This window comes from Cupressus sempervirens, chromosome 7, assembly GCF_028749045.1.
Source record: "Cupressus sempervirens isolate cs-2001-9-10 chromosome 7, ASM2874904v1, whole genome shotgun sequence".
NCBI lineage: Eukaryota > Viridiplantae > Streptophyta > Pinopsida > Cupressales > Cupressaceae > Cupressus > Cupressus sempervirens.
The window spans coordinates 607,879,598-607,904,369 of NC_143124.1; the positions used below are offsets into that span (position 1 = coordinate 607,879,598).

The 24,772-nt window shown below is 37.7% G+C and overlaps 1 protein-coding gene across 3 annotated transcripts in view; it reads right to left on the minus strand.

Moving 5' to 3' along the window:
- FBP7 (F-box protein 7) overlaps positions 1 to 24,772 on the minus strand; it is a 250,043-nt gene that overhangs the window by 58,724 nt on the left and 166,547 nt on the right. For all 3 annotated transcript variants that reach the window (XM_089792234.1, XM_089792235.1, XM_089792233.1), the window contains 2 exons: positions 4,692 to 4,745; positions 4,483 to 4,584 (listed from right to left, as the gene is read on the minus strand). In XM_089792234.1, the coding sequence (XP_089648360.1) occupies positions 4,483 to 4,584; positions 4,692 to 4,745 (156 nt within the window). The remainder of the gene's footprint in view (positions 1 to 4,482; positions 4,585 to 4,691; positions 4,746 to 24,772) is intronic.

Genomic DNA, 24,772 nt, shown 5'->3' on the forward strand with positions numbered 1-24,772 from the left:
TGTGTATGCATTGTATTACATTGTATTGCTTTTGCATTGTTATCATTGTTGTTGTGTAAACATTTTAATAAAAAATTAATTCATTATACTTAGTAACATGATTAGGATAATTTTTCTTGGGTTCCCTACTACATTTTGTACTAAAGCCTGAGTTTCCACACTAAGAACTCTAGGAATCTTGTAGTTAAAAATTGAAACAAAACTTGGACACATAACACCCTTGTATTTTAGACTATTATTTTATGACTATACATCATGTCTTTATATTTCCTTACTTGTTTTGAGATATCATGAGCATCGTTGGGTCATTGGCAATCTGGGATCACCAAAAACTATTTCCCTTTCTATTTTCTATTTCATGTTCATTTGGACAATTTTGTTGTTGGTTTGGTAAGTGATCGATCCAAATGGCTAGTTATCTTATGTGATCCTATTGGCATGGTCTAGGCATCATGGAGACCTTATGTCTAGCTTTACAACTTTTTCTGATGTTTTTGGATAAAGTTATCTTAAGTTTGATCCGGTCCTACTCAGGCCTACCTAATCTAATGGTTAGAGTGGAAAATTACAAATTGCAATTAAGAATCACAATATGTGATGTTTAATGGCACATTTTTCTATGGTGTTATATGTGTGGATAACACTCTTGAGTGTTTGCATGGCATAATACATATCTATTTGGGATGTTCTTGTGGATTTATGTCCTGGCCCATCTGTTTGTAATATGATTCCTTTATCTTTGATTTAATGATTGGATAAGTCAACCTATCATTGGATGGATAGAAGCAACTAGGAGTAACTAGGGTCTATAGAAGTCTTAATTTTGAGGAATGATCACCTGCAAACATGTTGATGAGGATAACAAATGTATGACTTAATAGCAGTTGTATATTGACAATGGTGATCAAGAACAAGGTTTATTTCTGCAATATCTGCATTTGCAGGCCAACCAAATGATATTTAGTGATATTCCTTCCATCAATGTTCATTTCTATTTAATTTTTAGGCATTTCGATTGTAGCATCTCTAGCTACAAAGATTAAACACCTCCTTCGGAGATTCTCTATTGTTGATTGCATTGAGTGGCATCAAAGCAAGATTGTAAATCAGAGAAGAACAGGCACTTGGAAGCCGGTCTCTGACTTACAAGCCTTGTTGCTGTAAAGTTGCATAAACTGAGAAACTGATCTACATCAACCAGAGGTTAGTGCAAGGTGGTGCGAAAAGGACTGGTTGTCGATGACAAGCACGACTAAACAATATGACATTGGGGTGGATGTGAATTTGTTGCTAGCATTTTCTCATGGGAACCTTTGAAAGCTAACAGGGATTTTAAGCTTATTATGGACAGTACAAAAAGATCTATTTGAACCCACCACACTCACCCACTTGGGCACACACTACAACATGTGGGTCAAGCACTTTCTTTTGAGTTACATCTTGCCACTCTTCGGTCTGGTGAATTTGTTGACATTGCTGGTTTTGTGGCAGTATTTTCCAACTTGAAACTGGATGAGGTTAAGGGTGGGTGTCATGTGGTCCCAATGGAAGAATAGATCTGCATTGTGGAATTTTGTTCAACACAACCAGTTCCTCGTGTCCTTTTGGTATATTTTGCTTCGTGGTCCCAGTGCAGGCTCTATTTCATATGCCTAATGGGTGCCTTGTATTTTTCTTGCCACAACCGGTTTTTCACCTTGTTGCAGACTTCCTTTTGCATCGCCAATTCATTGTCTTGTATGCTTGCCTACTACAACTAGCTTCTTACATTTTTTGAGGATTTTGTCTCCAAGTTCCAGTATAGTATTTGTTTTGTCGGGCAACGCAGTGTGTTCTACGAGTGGGTTGCTGGTGATAAGGATGGTATATACTTCAAATGATGTTGTCCCACTAGTGTTTGGAACTTCGATGCTACTTGCTTTCTCATAGAGGTTTTGGCATCCACCCTCCCTTTTGATCCCGGTTTGGCAATTACTCCAACTTCATGAGCATTACCATGTCAACGGTTGACCTTTGTGATTAGAGAACGAGGGTTTTGTACATGGTTCACGACCTGTACTTCTTCAGAAATTCAACAGCATGGCAATCATGACTCAATGCAAATGGCTACAGGTTTGATTAAGTCTTGACTTGTTTATGTACAATCTCATTGAGTCTATTATAACTCAGGAATTGTTTGACTACTGGCTAGACTCACTTATAGAAACCTAGATACATTGATTGTACCCCATCTGATATGAGCACTCTAGATTTGATTATGGCTTCTCTATATTTCCGTCCACTATATTGGGTTCATCTAGGAACCATAAACCTTGTAATTTTAGTATTTGGTAGGGATTGGGGGTTTCTTTGTTGGTTCTTTCCCTCATGAACCTTGAACTAGTGTTATATATTAATATATCTGTGGCTTGCCACTTTTGCCAAAAATAAAATTAATGATAATGTTAAATATTGTGCATGTATAAAAGATTGAATTAAACATTATACTTTTCCAAACATTACATGCATCTTAACATGTGATTGAACCAATGATGTTTTAAAACAAATAGGATTGATTTCTATGGATATTGGTTCTTCTTTCAAATGTTTCGATTTATGACTTGATTGACTTTTTCTTGAACCTTGTTACATATCCTTGTTTTCTTTCTTGGGAGGTTTAAGTTGGCTTTTAGAAAATGTAAACTAGAGGCTCGGGATATGTTTTATGTTGATGTTATGTGTGTTCTTATATGTGAATTTGATGGTTGTTACAGTCTTGATCAATTTAACCCAACCTTATTATATAAGCTCATATTTATGTGAACTCTTTAAGAGTACATTTATGATGTTATGGTTTGAGGACTAGTATGTGTTCTAGATGTCTTTTATGGAACTGATTGTGATCATTATGCTTAGGTTCTATCCTATGATTGATTTTGGTGTTTAAGATTGAGTTGTGTTATACCATCTACTCAGCACGGTGGGGGTGGACCATTGGTTCTACATGGTCGAGTGGTAGTGATTCTATCACCATTTGTCATTCCGATGTACTTGTAATAGTGCTAGATGATCCTTGTAGCAATTGTACTTATTTTTTTATCATTATTGAAGACTTCCTCTTATCTTTGATATATTGTATATTGTATCATGTATCAGTGTATCAATTGTGCAACTTTTGGGTTATTGTATCATACTCAATACTTGGTTATTATTATATACCCTTCTACCTATGCAATGGATGTTGTTTCATTTTGTAAACTTTATGCTATTAGTTGTATATATGTATTCACTTATTTGATGATGCACATGATATTCATCTATTGATGTGAGACTTTGTTTTATCATTAATCAGTGTAATTAATTCTACATTATGGAACCCTTAAGAATTGTAATATGTATTTGAGGTGCATTTGTATGTATGCATTGTAAATTTGTAATACATTGTATTGCTTCCACATTGTTATCATTGTTGTTGTGTGAACACTTATAGAAGAAGAAAATTTGTAAACTTAGTAAAATATTTTTAAATAATTTATATTGGGTTCGCTAGTAGGATGTTACAAACATCCAACCAGCTGAAGCAAACACCCAAGTAGCTCAATCAAATAGGCAAGTAGCTCAAGCGCACATCTAAGTGGCTCAACCAGCTCAAGCATGCAACCAAGTAGCTCAAGAAGGTCAAGTAGACAACTTGGCAGCTCATTTCAATTTCCTCTTATTTGTAATAATCCTCCAAAATTAATGACCTTGACCATCAATTTTTGACATCAATGACAACATACTCAACACAAGGTTCACTTATTGAAGGTTGTATGTGTGTAGAGTTGTTGCACAAAAAGATCGAATTGTCAGTGCCTGATACATCCACTAGACTTATAGAACACAGGAGGCGGTTAAGTAATGTTACGAATCCAAAATGGGAATGTTGGTAGTTAGTCCAATAATCCCCCCATCAGCATTACCAAGAGATTAGAACTTGTGACCAAGCTCCGATACTAGTTACAAGCTAGGGTTGTCATTGCACCAAAAGATCGAGATATCAATGCCCAATACAACCACTAGACTTATAGAACATAGAAGGCAGTTAAACCATGTCATGAATCCCGAAGGGGAATATCGGCGAATAGTCGAATAGTATTAACATTAGATCTCTTAAAAACTATCAAAGTTTTCTCAATTTGCAAAGTCTTGGCTGTTTCTAAGCCTTGAGCCTAGGCTTGGGTTAAAAATTATCTTGCCAAGTACAAGCTAAGTAAAAGTCTTGTAATGATGAAATATTGAATTTCAAAAGCTGAAACTTTTTAAAATGGACATTGTAAATGAATTTCTACTATCATCTGTCATTCAATATATTCAATTCAGAAATGGTAAAAGTTACACTTTTACAATCCTTTTAAGCCCCCTTTAGAAACCCGATTACCAAGTTTTAGTAAAAGTAATGAGACAGAATCAAAGGAAAAATCAATTTACATGATGTAATGCATCTCTATATATTACACAGACCTGATCATTCACCATCGTGTAGCGACCACAAAAGACAGAATTAGCTTTCGATGCCCGACCCTGCATGGATTTTGCAACCTCCTTGAGCTTTAGTGATGAATTCTGTATTGAATAAAAATGAAAAAGACAAGATTGTCAGCAAACTCTCATGAAAACAATAAAAGGTAAAAAAGCTACACTCTTAAGAAAAAACTGATATGAAAAATAACCTTGTAGAAGAATTTCCCATTTGGAAAAAAACGTGCATAGCGGTAGTAACATACCTGGTTGCAATAGAGAAACAATCAAATCAGTAGTATGCATAAAAATTAAATAAACAAAATACATTAAAAAATTTGCAATGAAGGAATCATGCAAAACTAATTTTGAGTATTGTTTTTAGCAACCATGGGATTGTGCACTTGTTCAACTACCACAATGATCGTTGGACCAAATAGAAAGATGAAAAAAGGCTACAATTGTGATGGCTTTACTAGGAAATACTAGTTAACCTCATGGAAACTCCATTTGTGGTTAAATAGATGTATAAATACAAACAGAAAGAAACATTATTTAATCTCAAAGATATGGATCCTAGGATAATCTGAGGAATACTAAGTTTAGGGAACTACACATTAATAATTTAGTAATTCAGAGATTAAAGTGGAGAAAAAAGAGGCATATGCAGTAACAACTGACCGATTTTATAGAAATGACTTTTGTACGATACAGTTATTGCAAGAAAGAAAACATAGAAGAATATGCATCTCGGAGCCAAAGGTTAATTACTTCAAAACAAGTAGACAGACAAGTGAAACGGTTCTGCTTTCTTGACACAAGGATTTTGTAAGTTGTCACATGGTGAATTTCTTAGGCAGCAGATCTGTGCCACTATTGATGCAAATAAAGCATTAATTATTGTGGAAATTTGGAATCTATTAAGGTGGAAATTTGCAAGTGCTTTAGAAAATGGTTACCTGTGAAACTATGGCATTCTACAGTATTCACACCGGCACAAATTGGAACAAGTTTTCAGTACAGGAATGACAATTATTATTGTTGATGTAGATTGCAATTAATGAAGCATTTTCAGAGCTTATTAGAAGTGATTTTTACTTGTTCTGTTGGATGTGTATAGTGATTATTTATAAGTTTTATAGAAAGAAAAGGAAAAAAAACTGAAAATCTAGTCAGAATTTCTAGGCTAATATTAGTTTTTTTGCACAGATCGCAAGCATAACATTCCAATCTTCAATAAACTATGATATTAAATTAGATATGTCTTTTTAATAAGATAACCATCATTGATATAAAGTAACTGGATAATGATCCAAAATCCTCGCATCTCTTGAAAGAAGACTTTAGACATAGAAGAATCCTCGAAAAGCAAACATGGCCAAAAATAAAGGTAGCTAAATCTAAGTAATTGGCAAACCCACTAGACAGCACTAGTGTTGGAGCAACATTTAGATATTTGAAGAAATTTTGGATTCATAACATAAAACTACTAAATTGATTTGAAATGCATAGCCAGCTATTAAAACACCAAAACATAACACAACTCCAAAAACACGTCACTGAGCAGAAGACCTGATGCTACAGTCAGCCTTTTATTCTCCAAGGACAATGATGCGTTGTAGTAAGAATGACTTAAACCGACACACGAAGTCTCTTCATATGAAATGCGGTGACTCTCTGATTTTGCAAGAAAGATCTCTTATTATACAAACATGGCCTTTCATTTGCCAGAGCTGAAGCCTTTTGATTGTCTCTAAGAAGCTTAACTTTTCATATGAAAGACTGTTCATAAAAGAAGACTCTGACAGCCTTGAAATGCAGCAGATAATACAATGGAAAATGTTTCAATCATAATGCTGATGTGAACACAGGTGTGCAGATATCTCCTGACGCTACCAAACATCAATACTCCCTCTTAGCAAAGCAAATATCACTTTCAGATTCTCATATCATGGAATCTCTGAACATTACAATCACAGTGGCTGCACCCATTGTGAGGAAAACAAAAATCTTTATCACTGAGTCTCTTAACGTGATAGCTTCATGGAGTCACTCAACGTGATGTTCACCATGGCTACTCCCATGTGTGAAATAAACACAAGCTCACATCATGGAATCACTCCACATGATGTTGTCATGGAGTCTCTCAACATGACATCCACTATCACTAATCCCATGAGTGAAAAGAGAAATGCCTTCATCTCAAAAATAAATAAGGGCTTTCATACAAATTTCTCCATCTCAAGGAAAGATGCATTACAGGGCTTTCACCTCAAATTACTCCGTCTCGGAGAAAAATGCATAACATGGGTGTTCACCTCAAATTTCTGTCTCAGAGAAAGATGAATTATAAGGGCTTTCAACTCAAATTTTCCTATCTCAGATAAAAATACATTGCAAGCGCTTTCACCTCAAATTTTCCTGTTTCAAAGAAAAATGCATTACAAGGGCCTTCACCTTAAATTTCTCTATCTCAAAGAAAATACATTGTAGCACATAATAAGAGAAACTGATGTTGAGACTCACAACAAGGACATCATTCTGACATTAGAATGACAAAAAGCTTTAAACAAATTCAATTATGAAATTTTTTTTTTTTTTTTAATAGTCATCTTAGTTAGTCTTTAGTTTATTAAGTAGTTTCTATTTTCGTTTTTGTTTCACAATTGTTTCTTTTAAAAACGTCGTCTTTGGAAATCTATATAAGGAGCTTTTATGAAATATTTTGAGCTAGCTTCCAACTTAGAATATTGAACACAACTTATTCTCTTTTCACTATCAAACAGTTATAATGGAATTGTTTTTTTTTTCTTCAAAGAGAATAAAATCAACAATATCTTGTAGTCTCTTAAAGATAACCATTTTGAAGAAGATTTAAATCCATTTAACACTTAATTAGCAAATTCTTTGAAAGCATACATGAAATCATGAAATCTAAATATGGCACTTGGGCAGCATTTATTGGACCAAACTATATTTCACTGCTGCGGCTTGTTGATTATGGTGATTCCTCAAACCCGACTTTGCATAGAATAGTCATTCCTTTAGTGTCCCACGGCAATCGTGAGCAGAGGCATGTATTACGGCTAGCAAGAAGACCAGTAGGAAGACGTGATTCCTTCCCAATCTGTGAAAGATCCCTGATGGATCTCCTCTGCTGATCTGCTGTAATTTTATATTTTAAAATTTGTTTTCCCTGTTTATTAAAATTTTCTTGCAGAACTAGACAAAAGTTGCAGAAGGGTTTGATTGTTTCATATTTTTGATGATTTTTCAATAAGTAATAACAAAAGTACAATAACATGAACCATTTCTGAAAATGTATTCCAAATACATTTAAAGCAAAGTCGTTTTAAGCAGATTTTTTTAAATAGACACCTCATAAGTAACCAGATGAAGATTTACAATAATATCCAAATGATTACAACGAAGAATAGAGCCAACCTGAAGGCATGAATGTGAAATATGAGCCAAGAAGGAAGCTACGGCCAAAATCCAGCTCTCAAATGCTGCACGTGGGAAAGAATATGGCTGCCAAGCGCAGCCATACAGTTGCAAAGTGCCCACACGTGGGCAAAATGCCCAAACCCTAGCTAAAACTCTGACTCAGTACTGCGTTCCCCAGAAGAAACAATGCACAATCTCCAAGATGCTTCTAACTGCAAGAATCGAAACCACTATTTTGGGAGCTACATCCCAAACAGGGAAAGCAAGTGTGGTTGGCGTCCCAAATGTTGAAAGCTCAATCAAAGCCCAAAACATAAATCCAAGTTGTAATATGTCAATAATGCCTTCGAACTTTGTCTTTACCTCCTTATAACCCACCAAACTTAGCTCAAACTCTAAAAGTGTCCACATGTGGCGTTGGGTTATAAAATAATATATTTCTCATTTTTAAAGTGGTCAAGTATCCAGAAAATGACCTTTTTCCCAATAGAAAGAAATCCGTTCATCGAAATGCTCTAAGTCAAAAGAGAAATATTTAGAAAAGTTCAAGACCTTTCCAACGAGCTATTACACCAAGGGATATTCACCCGAATAAGGCCAAAAAACCCTTTATTACTCCAAAATGGCTATAACTTAGCCTTATTTAAATATTAAAATGCTAATTTAGGAGAATATTTAAATATATTAAAATATTTCCCAAATAGCGAACTGATAGCCAAAACACCGCTACAATGTGAAACTGAACTCGTCACCTCCTGTGACTGATGCCGGATAATCTAAAATAACTGATAGTCTCATCCCTCAAAATTAGGGATATTCCTAAAAAATTGGAACGTCTCTAAATCTCCCGAAACTCAAATCATAGAATGATCTCATAGAGACTCAAGACTATAACTCATTTCCACCTCCTAAAATGTAGGAAACTCCTACAATTAAGGAACTACTCTCAATTGCCCTCCTACTGTCTGAAACTCCAAATCCAAACACTGTGTACCCTAACTGAGTCCCTAAACACCACTGCCAACCTATGAGACTCTAGTGATAGGCCAACTCTATCATCTCTGATGTCCACTCTAGAAAGGGGACATGACAATCCTCCCTTCCTCGAGATTGCTTGTCCACAAGCAACGAACAAACTCCTGTTGCGCCACTCTAATATACACTCTTGGGTGTGTGATATGAAGCAACACATCAAGGATCGCCCAATCAACTGCACTACATAGGATAATACCAGGAACCCACACTGGATGAGAGTTTTCCCACAACCAAGGTGGTAACATACTGGAATCCCTATGAGACAAGGCATCAAACAAAACAACAGCCAAATTCCAACACCATCTGAACCAGCACCCATCCATCAGGTATAAACAAGGATAATTGGAAACCTCTATCATGCCATATCTCTCTGCAACCACTATGATACCACCACGAAAGTAATAATCGTCCAAAGCATCATGTCTACTTATACCCACATCATCCTGTAACCATGATCTCGGATGAAGTCTCTTTGAGATAGATGTGATAGCCCATGTCGAAAACTACTTGAAATAATGTTGGATCGTTTACTGGTCCCACCAACAAATCCTCCCAAACTGCTGAGTCAGGTGCCTACAGTCAATGACTCTATCCTCTGAAGATGGGAGCGCACTGTCACAACACGGATAGTATAAGTCCTGCTTCAATATCCCCATAGCCTTATGAAGAGCATAGAAATCTGCCATGAAAAATCCTCCACTATCTTGCTCATCAGTCATAAGAGCACTCCAATTGAGTGTAGATAACATCTGTCGAGTGACATCAAAGTGCTCAACCACTATGTCTACCCTCCTGTCATCAACCCTGAGTTGTCTAATCAAGCAATGAGGAGTCTAAAAATGATAGTTCTCAGGCATGTGTACTACTTTTGAATCTATGCTATGGTAGAATACTGTGTCAGAGTTATGTACATCGCTGTAAGGAGTATCCAGTATGCATTCACTAATGCATGTATCCTCATTTATAGTACTACAACTTTGTACCTCTGAGACCACCTCCTCTATCAATGATGAAACTGTTGTCACCACTCACCACACTATGCTCACTCTCATTAGCTCCCCATGTGTCTGCACATACAACCAAATCACGATCTTGGGATTCAATGTCACTATGAGTACACACTACTCTGATTTCTAGGGTATGGTCTAAGAAATCAGACTCATCATGACATGAAGTCTCATCACCCAATGCCTCTGAAATACCTATGTCTGGATTACTCTCTTGTGCAAACTCACCAAAATAATTCTGACCCTCTTTATTACTTGTTCCATCCAAATCAATGCTGGCCTCTTCTTCCGTTGGAAGAAATAAAGATCTAATGGATGATTCCCTTTGTTTCCTTGCATCATCTATCTGATTATGGCATTCTTTGACTCTTTGGAGATGTTCTCTTGTTTGGGCAACAAGTATCTTTGCTTGCATAGCACTATTTAACCAATATTTATTCAACCTTTGACAATGTTTTATATCATCTACCCCAAAGTACACAAAATCAGGCTTATGATGACTTGTGCCATTCCCATCATCACGTCCCATGCTTGCACCATGTGTACCCTCAAATATAGAATACAAATCATTGTTCTCTTCTTGACCAAAGTATGCCACATATTAAGGTAACGAAGTTTTGTCACTACTGTTATGAACTTCAGAATTATTATGATGTGTTCTACTTATATTTTTGACCCCTTTAAGTGTATTATCATAGAAAGCCTCATGGCCAAGTATTCTAGTTATATTTTTTACCCCTTTAAGTGTATTATCATAGAAAGCCTCATGGCCACCACTTGCATACGGGTCTTCATGACTATTCCCAAGTGAAAGGGTTACCATATTACAAGAAGGAGGGTGTAAGCTATCACTGCCCCAAATCACAGTTGTGGGAGTCTCCTCCATGCTTCCATTCCAATCATCAAACAACACCCCATCTTGATTCTTCACATGCTTAGATAGAAGTGGCTCAAAGAAGTCTTCAACTTGGCTTCTATGAGATTCAAGAATCAAACAGCCTACATACTAAACTTGTCATCTCATTCTTAAGTTGAATATCTTCATCAACATCATTACCTCCATTTGAAATAAATGTTGCCTCATGATTTGAACTGCTGTTGCAAATTTCAGAATAGGCCTCACACCTTGGTGTCACATTTCCAACATCTCTAATGGTTTGTCCCTTGATTGTAATCTCTTCCAATTTGTGACCAATGGCTTCTTTATTATCATTTAATATTCCTTTATCTTTTTGCTACTAAAAGGAGCTTGAAGATACCCAGTTGTCATTTGCTTTAGGTACAACCATAAATTCTGTAAAGGAAAGGAGGTTGCATATCTCCTTAGGAAGAGAACAATACTAATGGTAGCTGCTCATAACTGCAACAATGAATGCCTTGACAAGAGGAATCTTACTTGTGCTTGTTAACGAAGATGAAACTTTAGAGCACCAATTTTTATTTCTAGCCATGGTATTGGCCTATAACTGAACTGATTTCTTTTCCAACAAGCTGGCAGGTTTTAGGCTCTGATACCACTAAAAGATCCCTGATGGATCTCTTCTGCTGATCTACTGTAATTTTATATTTTTAAATTTGTTTTCCCTGTTTATTAAAATTTTCTTGCAAAACTAGATAGAAGTTGCATAAGGGTTTGATTGTTTTATATTTTTGATGATTTTTCAATAAGTAATAACAGAAGTACAATAGCATGAACCAGTTCTGAAAATGTATTCCAAATACATTTAAAGCAAAGTCGTTTCAAGTAGATTTTTTTGAATATACGCCTAATAAGTAACCAGATGAAGATTTACTATAATATCCAGATGATTACAACCAAGAAGAAAGCCAACCTGAAGGCGTGAATGTGAAATATGAGCTTAGAAGAAAGATACGCCCAGAATCCAGCTCTCAAATGTTGCACGTGGGAAAGAATATGGCTGCCAGGTGCAGCCATACCGCTGCAAAGTGCCCACACGTGAGTAAAATGCCCAAACCATAGTTAAAACTCTGACTCGGTACTGCATTCCCGAAAAGAAACAATGCACAATCTCCAAGATGCTTTTAACTGCAAGAATCCAAACTACTATTTTGGGGGCTACGTCCCAAACAGGCAAAGCAGGTGGGGTTGGTGTCCCAAATGCTAAAAGCTCAATCAAAGCCCAAAACACAAATCCAAGATGTAATATGTCAATAATGCCTTCGAACTTTGTCTTTACCTCCTTATAACCCACCAAACTTAGCTCGAACCCTAAAAGTGTCCCCATGTGACATTGGGTTATAAAATAATATATTTCTCATTTTTAAAGTGGTCAAGTATCTAGAAAATTACCTTTTTCCCAATAGAAAGAAATCCGTTCACCAAAATGCTCTAAGTAAAAAGAGAAATATTTAGAAAAGTTCAAGACCTTTCCAACAAGCTATTACACCAAGGGATATTCACCCAGATGAGGCCAAAAAACCCCTTATTACTCCAAAATGGCTATAACTTAGCCTTATTTAAATTATTAAAATGCTAACTTAGGAGAATATTTAAATATATTAAAATATTTCCCAATTAGCGATTGATAGCCAAAACACCTCTACAAAGTGAAACTGAACTCATCACCTCCTGTGATTGATGCCAGATAATCTGAAATAACTAAAAGTCTCATCCCTCAAAATTAGGGATACTCCTAGGAAATAGGAACGTCTCTGAATCTCCCGAAACTGAAACCATAGAATGATCTCGTAGAGACTCAAGACTATAACCCATCTCCACCTCCTAAAATGTAGGAAACTCCTTCAGTTAAGGAACTACTCTCAACTGCCCTCCTACTGTCTGAAACTCCAAATCTGAACAATGTGTACCTTGACTGAGTCCCTAATCACCACTGCTAGCCTACGAGACTCTAATGATAGGTCAACTCCATTGTCTCTGATGTCCACTCTAAAAAGGGGACATGACAGTCTGTTGAATGTTGATGTCGACCTTCAGCAATACCCCACGGCTCTATGTCTATTGTTCCCACTAAGAGCAAGTTGCAATAACGTCTAGGCTTCTCAGAGTATTAACGCCTAGCCCCTCCAATATGACTAGCTTGCAATTATGACCTTGGCCGTAGGCAATTATGAACAGCACTCTCAATACTGATTTCGAATTCCAATCCAGTATCTCAAGTAAAGACATGAGTCTCCTCACCTCTGGAGAATATCAAATTATAAGATTCTCCAAGCCACAGTTTAATCATAGTAGGAGAATGAGATAATTGTTTACCTCAGCACAATTATCAAATGAAAGAACTCATAAAAACTTCTTCAAACCCTCACGTAGTCGATATGAGCAAATTAAAATATTTTCAAGATGATCTCTCCACAACAAAAAGCTCCTGTGAATTAAATAATCATTAATCCAACAAGCTCACTAATAAAATAATTTAATTAAGAAATCCTAGAGAGATATCAAATATCCAAAAGCAGAGGACCATCCTGTCTAAACTGCTCAAACCAAAAATAGCAACTCCAAGAGTGACTTACTAAAAATAGTAAGTCCAAAAAAATAGCAATCTCACAACAAAGACCCCCAAAACCAAACATCAGCTCACGAGGGTCACGATAATGAGCTGACAAACCCATGCTCTAGGGACTTGCTAAATCCGTGACATTACAATCCTCCCTCCCCAAGATTGCTTGTCCTCGAGCAATCTAAGTCTGGAATGTTGTGGAATATCTTCAGGCTCCCAGGTAGCATCCTCATTTGGAAGATTTTTCCACTTAACCAAAAACTCACGAATGGTCCTTTGTCGCAATTACCTTTCTCTAGTATCAAGTATTGCTTCCGGAATCAACTCCAATTTCCCTTCATCATCCAATGGAAGCAAAATAGGTTTCACAGGATGACCCAAAGCCCCTTTGAGGCGTTAAACATGAAATACATTATGAACTTTGCTATCACCAAGCAATTGCAACTCATATGCCACCTCACCAACCCGTCACACAATCTGAAAGGGGCCATAATATCGCAACTTAAGTTTCTCGGCTCCACTCTTCTTATTTGAAGACTGTCGATACGGTTGAAACATCAAGTAAACCATGTCCCCTACTAGTTAAGTTTGAGCAGTTCTCTTCTGATTAGCATATTGGTTTTTCTAATTTTGTGCTCTCTATATATTATCTTTTAGGGTCCTCGCTATATCTTGGCTATCTTGCAACAACTCCCCAACACTTGGTACTCTGCTATCACCACATAACAAGTCTATAAAACTAGGTGGATCATATCCATATAGAACTCTAAAAGGCGACATTTGTATAGTCATGTGATAAGTGGAATTGTAACAATATTCACATAAGTGAATCCACTTTACCCAAGCCTTCTGTTGAGAAGAGTCATAATTCTGCAGATGTCCCTCTATCCACTTATTTACTATTTCTATCTGGCCATCAGTTTGCCGATGGTAGCTGGTGCTAGGAGTTAACTTAGTCCCACACAATCTAAAATTCTCCTACCAAAAATGGCTCATAAATCTACTGTCACAGTCACTCACAATGGTTTTGGGTAAACCATGTAACCTGAGGATCTCTCTGAAAAATAATTTAGCCAACTGCATAGCTGAATAGGTAGTGGTAATAGGGAAGAAATGAGCATACTTCGCGAGCCTATCTACCACCACATATATACAATCTCGCCCTTGGGCTTCAGGTAAGCCCACGATGAAATCCATGGAAATTCCTTCCCACTTCCTTTCAGGGATAGGAAGTGGTTGTAAAAAACCAGAAGGATATGTGTGTTCGTGTTTGTTTTGCTGACAAACCGAACATTCTCGAACATAGTGATGAACATCATCCTTCAACCCCTTCCATGTGAATCTCTCCCGAACCTGTCTATAAGCCTTGAAAAAATCTAGATGACCAACCATGTGAGAATCATGGAATGCCGATAAAATAATTTTACGTGCAACTAACTTTGGAATCAAATAAATCCTCCCCTTGTAGATAATCAACTCCCCTGAAAAAGAATATCTGTCATCCTGAATACTATCATCCACAATACCTGTTGCCCATTGATCCCTAGCATATTCAGCTATAATTAGATGCCTCCAATCCTCTGAAATATTAGAAACTACACAAAGGTGAGGTCTCCTCGAAAGAACATCCACAACTACACTCTAAGTTCCCTTGATATAAGAGATATCAAAATCATAAGAGTGTAGCTTGCTGACCCATTTCTACTTCCTTTTATTCAAATCCCTCTATCCCAAGAAATGTCTCAGACTATTATGATCAGTCTTGATGCAGAACTTGCTGCCCACCAAATATTGCCTGAATTTAGCCAAGGCATGCATAATAGCTAACATTTCTTTATCATAAATGCTGAAAGTTCTCTCAAGACCCCGCAATTTCCTGCTCTCAAAAACTATGGGATGTCGATCCTGGGATAAAATGACACCAATACCCTCTCTGGAAGCATCACAATGCAAATCAAAAGGCCTAGAAAAATCAAGTAAAGCCAATACTAGACATTAAGTCATAATAGTCTTAAACTTTTCAAAACATTCCAGTGCCTGAGCTAACCCCTCGAAAGCACCCTTGCAAGTCAAATCTGTAAGGGGAGCAGTGTGTCATGAGAAACCGGCCACAAACCTTTGGTAAAAAGCACAAAGTCCAATAAACCCTCTCAACTATGTCAGGGTCTCAGGTGTACACCATTCTACAATAGCGCGGATCTTATTTGGGTCCATGCGAACTCCATCAATACTAATGATATGCCCCAAGTAAAGCAATTTTGTCATACGGAGAGCACATTTGGACTCATTGGCATACAAGGAAGCCCTATCCAGAATACCCAAAACTGTATCCAAATGATCATGTTCATCCCAAGTCTAAATGTCATCAGAGAAGACTAGCACAAACCTACGGAGCTGACTGTGGAACACCTTGTTCATAGTACACTGAAAGCTGGCAGGAGCACTAGTAAGACCAAAAGGCATGACTAAAAACTGAAAATGTCCACAGTGACACCTAAATTATGTCTTCTCTATATCCTGTTATCTAACCTAGATTTGATGATAGTCGAACCTCATATCAATCTTCGAAAAATACTTTGCCCCATGCAATTCATCAATGAGCTCATTGATCCATGGAATGGGGTACCGGTTTTTAATAGTTCTCTTATTCAGCATCCGGTAATTAATACACATCCTGAGAGTGTCATCCTTCTTCTTCGCCAAAACAACAGAAGAAGCGAATAGGGCCTTACTTGGCCTAATATGTCCCTGATCAAGTAGCTCTTGTATGGTTTTCTCAATCTCGTCTTTGAGCCTCTTTGGATGGCGATAGGGAGCAATCATAATAGGCTTAGTGCCCTCCTCCAACTCAATAATATGCTCAATCCCAGGATCCGATGGCCTACCAGAGGGTAAATCATTAAACACTTTAGAGTGTTTAATTCTCAACTATTGGATATCTGGATGATATTCTATCTCCTCAATATTCTTTTGAGTAGGCATAATCCTGCACTTCACTACCCAATCAATAATATCCTCATGTTGAACCAAATGTTGCATGCGCCTAAGGGAGATCTGCTTCAACTCATCATTACGGATTGCTTTAAGAACTTGGGGATGCCTGTCTTTAATAAATCTCATCTCCATCTTCTCTGTACTTAAGTAAATATGCTTGTGTGTGTAACTAGGCCATACCAAGGACTATATCTATCCCCCCCATGTCTACCACATAAAAATTAGTAGAGAAGGTATATGTATTAATTTTCACAAGAAGATGTGTAATCATTTTGTTACACTTCAAATTGTAACCATCAGCTACCAGTACCCATAGGCCCTCAAAATCCTTAGTCTGCATACCTTTCTTGGCAACCAAACGTGCATCAATAAAATTATGAGTAGCTCCAAAATCAAATAGACCAACGATACCCTATCCAACAATGAGCCCACCCATCCTGAAAGCTCCCTCCTTCCTCATACTAGATAAGTAAGCTACCTTGAGGTTGGAGTGATCCACCTCATGATCAACATCATCACTACTATGCTGATCCTGGTCATAATCCCCACATTGCTCTTGCAAATCAGCACTCCTCTCATTGTCGTAGAATCACTTCATCCAATTTTTACGCTTAGGTTTCATAGGACAATCATGGTCAACATCATAAGGACCCCTGTAGTAGAAACACAACTTCCTCCTCCTCAAATCATTAATGGTTTCTTGGTCCAAAGGTGCTGCAGCAGGACGCTTTCCCTTAGACTTCTCCTCTCTCGGGAGTGGTGCCCTATCATAAGAGGACGTAGTAGGCTTTGAGACAAACTTGCCTCTAGGTGTAGAAGCCTCTAAGTTACGAGCCTTTTTCATTGCCTTCTGCAATGAAGGGGGATCTAATGACTTAACCCACCCTATGAGTGGCTCAACAAGATCTTCAATGAAGAGCATAACCCTCCTCTGCTCAGATATGTCATCCACCGTCACTGACAACCTCTGAAACTCACTGATGAATGATTCCAAACCAGCTGTCTGCCGTAATTGAATCAACTCCGTAAAATATACCTCAGGATCCTTCTTATCAAAACGTTCTATCAGCCTGTCAACAAACTCCTGGTATAATATGATCTGATCATGATGGAGAGATACTAGACCATGATACCACCAATCATGCGCAACTCCATCAAGGTGTAGCACAACAAATCTAATGACATCCTCTTCAGTCATAGGACGCAAAGCAAGGTAGGTGTCGAGCTTGTGAACCCAAGCCCTAGCAGTCACTCTACCGGTCCCATCAAAATGAGCCAATGTCATCTTACCAGTTGCCTGATGGAGCTCAGTATACCTGGGCCACTATCTGTCAGTAGCAGACCTCCCCCTAGAATGCTCGCGCTTCTATGTTAGATATCTGTCAAAACTCAAGTTATCCTTCAATGCCTAAGGAAGAACATCCCGCTCATGAAAACGAGTCGGTACATCGTCAACAAATGGGGCTATGTCAAAAGTAGTACTAACTGCATCTAATTCGGGTCTCATAAAAGTGGGTCTTTGTGGCCTATTCTAAGCACCAATATAGCCTCTCCTATCCATCCTGTCATCCATCTTGACATGATCCTCGATCCTATGCCTGTCATCAGCGCTGGGCCCCGCATACACATGTGGCCTATGGGAACCAACAGAAACATCTTGATCCCTCTCTCTACTATGATCCCGAGGAAAAGCTAACTGCTGCAAGGTAATAGACAACAGTTGGAGAACACTTGAGCCTCTGTAGCACATTGTCTGATGCCACCAAAACCATCTGAACTACCTACCGAGTCAAACTGAATCTCCAACTCTCCCTCTTCGGGGGGTACATTCTGATCCCGTCGAGTGTAGTGCATACCTGGCACAAACCTTCGATCACCATCCATATCTCAAGATGCGGAATAACATAAATATGCCTTTGAAAATTGTAAGCCCAATTCCTACAGGTTAGCAGGAAACCGCTCTGTAACCACTGAAATATTCTGAGCTAGCTTCCAACTTAGAATATTGAACACAACTTGTTCTCTTTTCAATATCAAACAGCTATACTGGAATTGTTTTTATTTTCAGAAAGAATTAAATTAACAATATCTTGTAGTCTCTTAAAGATAACCATTTATAAGAAGATTTAAATCCATTTAACACTTAATTAGCAAATTCTTTGAAAGCATACATGAAATCATGAAATGTAAATATGGCACCTGGGCAGCATTTATTGGACCAAACTGTATTTCACGGCTGCGGCTTGTTGATTATGGTGATTCCTCAAACCCAACTTTGCACAGAATAGTCGTTCCTTTAGTATCCCACGGCAATGGTGAGCAGAGGTATGTATTACGGCTAGCAGGAAGACTAGTAGGAAGACGTGATTCCTTCCCAATCCGCTGAATGTTGACGTCGACCTTCAGTAATACCCCATAGCTCTATGTCTGTCGTTCCCACTTAGTGCAAGCTACAATGATGTCTAGGCTTCTCAGAGTATTAATGCCTAGCCCCTCCAATATGACTAGCCTCGATTGTGACCTTGGCTGCAAGCAATTATAAACAACACTCTCAATACTGATTTCAAATTCCAATCCAATATCTCAGGTAAAGACGTGATTCTCCTCACCTCCAAAAAATATCAAATTATAAGATTCTCCAAGCCACAATTTAATCACTGTAGGAGAATGAGATAATTGTTTACCTCAGCACAATTATCAAACGAAAGAACTCAAAAAAACGTCTTCAAACCCTCACACAATCAATATGAGCAAATTAAAATAATTTTTCAAGGTGATCTCTCCACAACAAAAAGCTCCATTTATAACACTAAATAAGCCATCCAACTTCATTCTCACACTTTTCGCTTAGAAGGCAACTTTATAACTTAAAGTTATGACACTTTATAACATAAAGTACCATGCTTATTAAATGTGAATTAAATAATCATTAAGCCAACAAGCTCACCAATAAAAAACATTAATTAAGAAATCCCAGATAGAGATCAAATATCTAGAACCAGAAGACCATCCTGCCTGAACTACTCAAACCAAAAATAGCAACTGACCAAGAGTGACTTACTAAAAATAGTAAGTGCAAAAAAAATCAATCTCACGACAAAGACCCCCAAAACCAAACATCAGCTCACGAGGGTCGCGATAATGAGCTAACAAACCCACACTCCGGAGACTTGCTAAATCGATGACGTTAAATTTCATCTCCTTTGTTTAATACCAATACAATAACATCACTTTACCATAACATGGTCTCAAAGTGGGTTGATGGGATTTTTTAAAGTTTAGTGTTTTTTAAAGAAAAATTTGAGCCTCTTTTGATCTAGAAATATTTCCAGAACATTGTTTTCTAATTTTTTGAAATAAAAATTGGTAGAGATATTTTATGAAACTTTTGTGGTTCGTCTTCAAAGCTTTTTTCTAGAAATCACAAGCCTGGTTGACGGTTTTGATCTCATGATTTCTTGGTTTCAGCAAAAATCTCTAATTTTCAAGAGTTGCATGTACTTGCATGTACTTGCTTGTTACTTGCATGTGTTGTTTTACCCATGCGAAGCCTCATGATTTTCTGTTGAAGAGTTTTCTAATGGGTTTTCATAAATTTTTCCCTAGAAAAAATTATTTGATGGGTTTTTATAATTTTTAATCGTAAGACATTTTCTGATGGGTTTTCACAATGTTTTCCCTAAAACGAATTCATGTTCCTGTAATTTGCAAAGTTGCATGGGATTCCTTTGTGAGTTTATAATTTTTTCCTAAAAAATTATCAGTGTCACCCGAGGATGCATTTCTGGCAAAATTTGATCCATTCCAATTTCCGGGACGTCCCCGAAACTTGGAAACTTTCAAAAACCTTTCCCTTGGCTGTCCCATAAAAATAATGTTTCAGTTTTGATAATTTGTTTGATTCACACTCTAATGTTAACTCTAAAGTTAAATTATTTAACACAAATATTATATGTTACAATTCTATAATTTATAAAAGCATGCTTTATCAATGTTTTTATATGAATATTTAAATTTTTCCCTATATATTTTAGATTTTCCCTATGTTGTATATAGCTGGTCCCACGATCGTCCCTTGTGACCCTACTCCAAGAAAAGAATAATCAATCCCGAAAACACGTTTCCCAGTCACCCCTCGTCCCGAAAACCTAGGATAACATAGAAAATTATCTGGTGGATTTATTATTTTTCTTCAAAATTTATTTGTTGGGTTTTATTATTTTTCCTCAAAAAATGACGTTTTGTATATTATAATTCGTGTCTAGGATTTTGTTTGGTTTTGATTGATTTTTCGCCTCAAAAATCATGATGGGTTAGATCGATCTTTCACCTTCAAATTTGTATTGGGTTTTTTGTCAATATTTTCTTCTTAAAAATCGTGGTTTTTTCAACTGGTTTTTTCAAAAAAGTTTGGAGGGCTTGATGATTTTTACTCAAAATTGTGCTAGTTGTTCTCGGTGTTTGTCTCTATCTCCAAGGAAGAACAACCTTGTTATCCAACATCATATTCGATGTTTTTGTGATGATTTCCAATCAAATGTTTCATTGATTCTAGGAGAGTCAGTGGCAGCATTGTCTCTTTTTGCAGAGCATTATGAAGAAGAGGGCACCCTTCTCTATTCTTTTTTGGCTTCTTGGTCATTAACATTTTGCAGATCCAAAGAGAATCTTATCAACAAAAGAATACTTTGTAGAAACATCGTCTTTGTAAATCTACAAAAGGAGTTTTCATCTCCTTTCTTTAATACAACCATAACAACATCGATTTACCGTAACATAAATTACAATTGACTCCAATGTTTGACCAAATGAGAAGCTTTCAAAGCCACATTACTTCTTGACCTTGGTGATCCTCTACAAAGGACTTGGCACTCTCCATCTACTACTTGTTGTGAGGTTTTCACACCATCGCCCCAAAACTTTGGGGACACCCCCTTTTTCAAGCAGGCCTTGGCAATTTTCGTGGGTGTTGTAAGTCTTTGTTTCCCTTGGTGAATTTTTGGAGTTGTCTAGAGGTTTCGAATTGGTAATTTTACACCTTGGACATCTTGATCTTTGAGGGATTCGGTTTATTTTCACCTAGTGCTAAACTTGATTTTCCGGAACAGTAATTTTGTCCTTAGGCCAAATGGAATCCAACAACATTTTTTTATGGTTAAAATAATATCTAGCAGGACAAATTTGCAAATTTTGGACTTAGATGGATTTTTAAAAATCTGATATAATTGTATAAGCTTGAGCATTTTCAAAATGAATTTATGGACTTAGTTGTTTTGGAAATTTAAATAAACTTTGATAGTGAAAAGAAATTTTTTGATGGTGAAATTGAATTGCCAAATAAGGATTTATTTTATTGCAAATTGAAATTTGTAATGTCTCCGTCATAAAATAAATGTATTTAAATAAACCTTGTTAATGGGTTGATTGATTTAATGTATCTCGGACCCATTTTTATTTTGTTTCCGTAGTTTGTGTCGCCGTCGGCTATCTTTGTACACCCTCAGAAAGTTTCTCAATGGGTATTTAAGCACGGCTTGTAGGTAGTCTACAGGCATGCTTTTGGATTATTTATCTCTGTACTGCAAATTCCTGTTGGAGTTCTCTGTAATTCGCCATTTCGGAAGTGAAAGATCTTCCCTATTTGGCCCGTGCCATTTCGGAGGGATTCATCCCTCACCCTATTCCGTTGTTGCATGTAATTCTTCGCTCGGATCTAGCAAATCAGAGCACCATCTTCAGCAATTATAATTCGCATTCAAGTTCACTGGGTGAATTTTATCAAGATCTATTATGTTTGATGTATGAACCAAATTGTATTCCAGATTGGTTTCAGAAACCTAACCGTGTGCCCTCCGGTCATTTTTCGTACTGACTATACCGCCCCAAATCCATCTGTTCACCCTCATTATCTGACTTTCATTGTACGGCAAGTGTATACTATCTACCGTACGGCCTTCCATCTCAGTCGTACAGCTTTTTTTATACCCACCATACCACCCCCTGTTTCCCTGTACCACCTGCACAATACATCGTTCTGTCTCCATTACAGCATCCATCCTCACCGTGCGGCCTGGCAATCTCCACCGTACAGACTCACAAGCTTTCATTGTACGGCTAACTGGTCTACACCATATGGCTACCCAGTTGCCACCGCCATACGGCTACCCAATCGCCACCGTATGGCTTGCAATTGTCCACCATATGACCACTTTATCTTCAACCATACGGCCTCCTGCAACCATTCACACTTCTCGCCTCAGCCCACATTGTCATACGGCCCCAGTTCTGGTGTATCCGTACTTCATTGTTTCACACATGATAGAGATCAGGGACCCTATACTTGTTATTGTCGCATCAGGAACATTACAGTGGTATCAGAGCTTTTGATATTGTTTGCCTATGGAAGTGAATGCAAGTTTATACTCGAAGGAGAAAACGAAATAACCCTATTGATAGAATAGCAGATGATCAGGATCCCACGATAGAACTCATGAATCTTTTAAGAGAGCTGAACAGAAATCAAATGCAAATAAACGAAATCCAAAGGCTTATGCAGGAAACTTTATAAAAATTGGCTCAGGGAAAGACAACAGGAGAACAAAATGGGCATAGCGAAAATTCTACTTCCAGAAGGACAAACTTTCAACCCTCTCGCTCTCGACCCTTGATACCCATCTTCCTTCCAAGGACAGAAGCACCACACAAAGGAAGAGAGCCCACTTTTGAGGAAATGCAAGAAAAACTTTGGGAAGATTGGCAGAACGTAAATATGGAGGGTGATATATCTTACAGAGACTGTTGATCTAAGAATGAGATATTCTAGCGGAGGAAATTGCGGTTATTTTAATGATGATCTCAGGAAAAAGATCGGAAAGGTGAACTTATCACCATTTGATGGATCTAGAGTCATTACCGCACAGTCGTGGGTCCTATAGGCAGATACCTATTTCCAACTCAATCCAATGCCCGAAGAGGAAGCAATCAAGTTCGCAGCACTTCATCTAGAAGGAGTGGCACATGAGTGGTGGCATCATGGACTGGTCACTCTCGGACACAACCAAGTAACCTCTTATATTGAGTTCACTGAGAGACTCATTGATCGTTTTGATGGGAAGGATCCTGAGCTAAACTTCAAAGATCTAGCTCAGCTAAAGCAACGGGCACGTTAGACAACTACGTCGCTGAGTTCCAAAGGCTGTCAGTATTAGTCACAGACATCTCTGAAAGACATTAAATTGTGTTATTCATGGATGGGCTAAGAGAGCCTTTGAGAGGCTAGATCAAAGGGTTCAACTTGTGTACACTCAACGAAGCTACTAAGAAGGTGCGTGACATGGCCGCATCTTCCTCCAAAACTCATGCAGCTACACCAACACCATCCCCACAAGAAGACAAAGACAAGGAGCCAATTCAGAAAAAGCTTCAATTTGATGAAGATTCTCAACAAGAGCTCTGGAGGAAAAAGCTCTGTTTCATGTGCAAAGAACCATGGGGTCCTGGTCATCACTGCCTTGGGAAGGGAAAGATTCACTACATTGAGGTGATGCTTGATGATGACGAAGAACAAATACCTGCAGCGACTAACGAAACAAATACCCAGCAGGAGAGAATAAATGCCCTGATACAAAAAGGGGGTTCCAATGCTACCCTCACTACATTGACTGGAGGTGGTATCTTCAGAGTTCGCAGCACACTTCACGGAAAACAAGACCCAATCATGATTGATAGTGGCGCCACACTCAATTTCATCAATTCATTTTTGGTCACTAGTAAAGGCCTATGTGCAATTGAGCATGGAGGATTTGAGGTTAAGGTAGCAAGAGGAACCTTGTTACCTTGCACTCATGTGATCCCACGGCTACAAATTTCCATAGGAAACTATACCCTGGCAGATGATTTCTTTGTCATAGATTTGGTTGATACTGATACCATTTTGGGCATCCAGTGGTTGGAAACTCTTGACCAGTACACTCAAAGTTTCAAAAGAATGGACTTTTCATTTGAGACGGATAGCAAGAAGGTGTTGCTAAGAGGAATGTCAAATAAAGGATCAAGGGAAGTCACAATCAAGAAGATGGAGGCAATTTTTAAACATGATTTGGCCCCAGACGCTGCAAGTAAAAACAAGATAGTCAACGCCTCACTGCATTCCTTGGATATTTGGTGGGCCCATCTATTGGCCGAGTATTCCAAGAACACTTTTGCATGTAAGTTGATAGATGGTTATGTACACGATGAAAGATATAAGGTTATTGATGACATCATTTACTTCAACGGGAAGATCTACTTAGTGCTTGACTCGGAACTGAAGGAGCTAATTACAGAAGG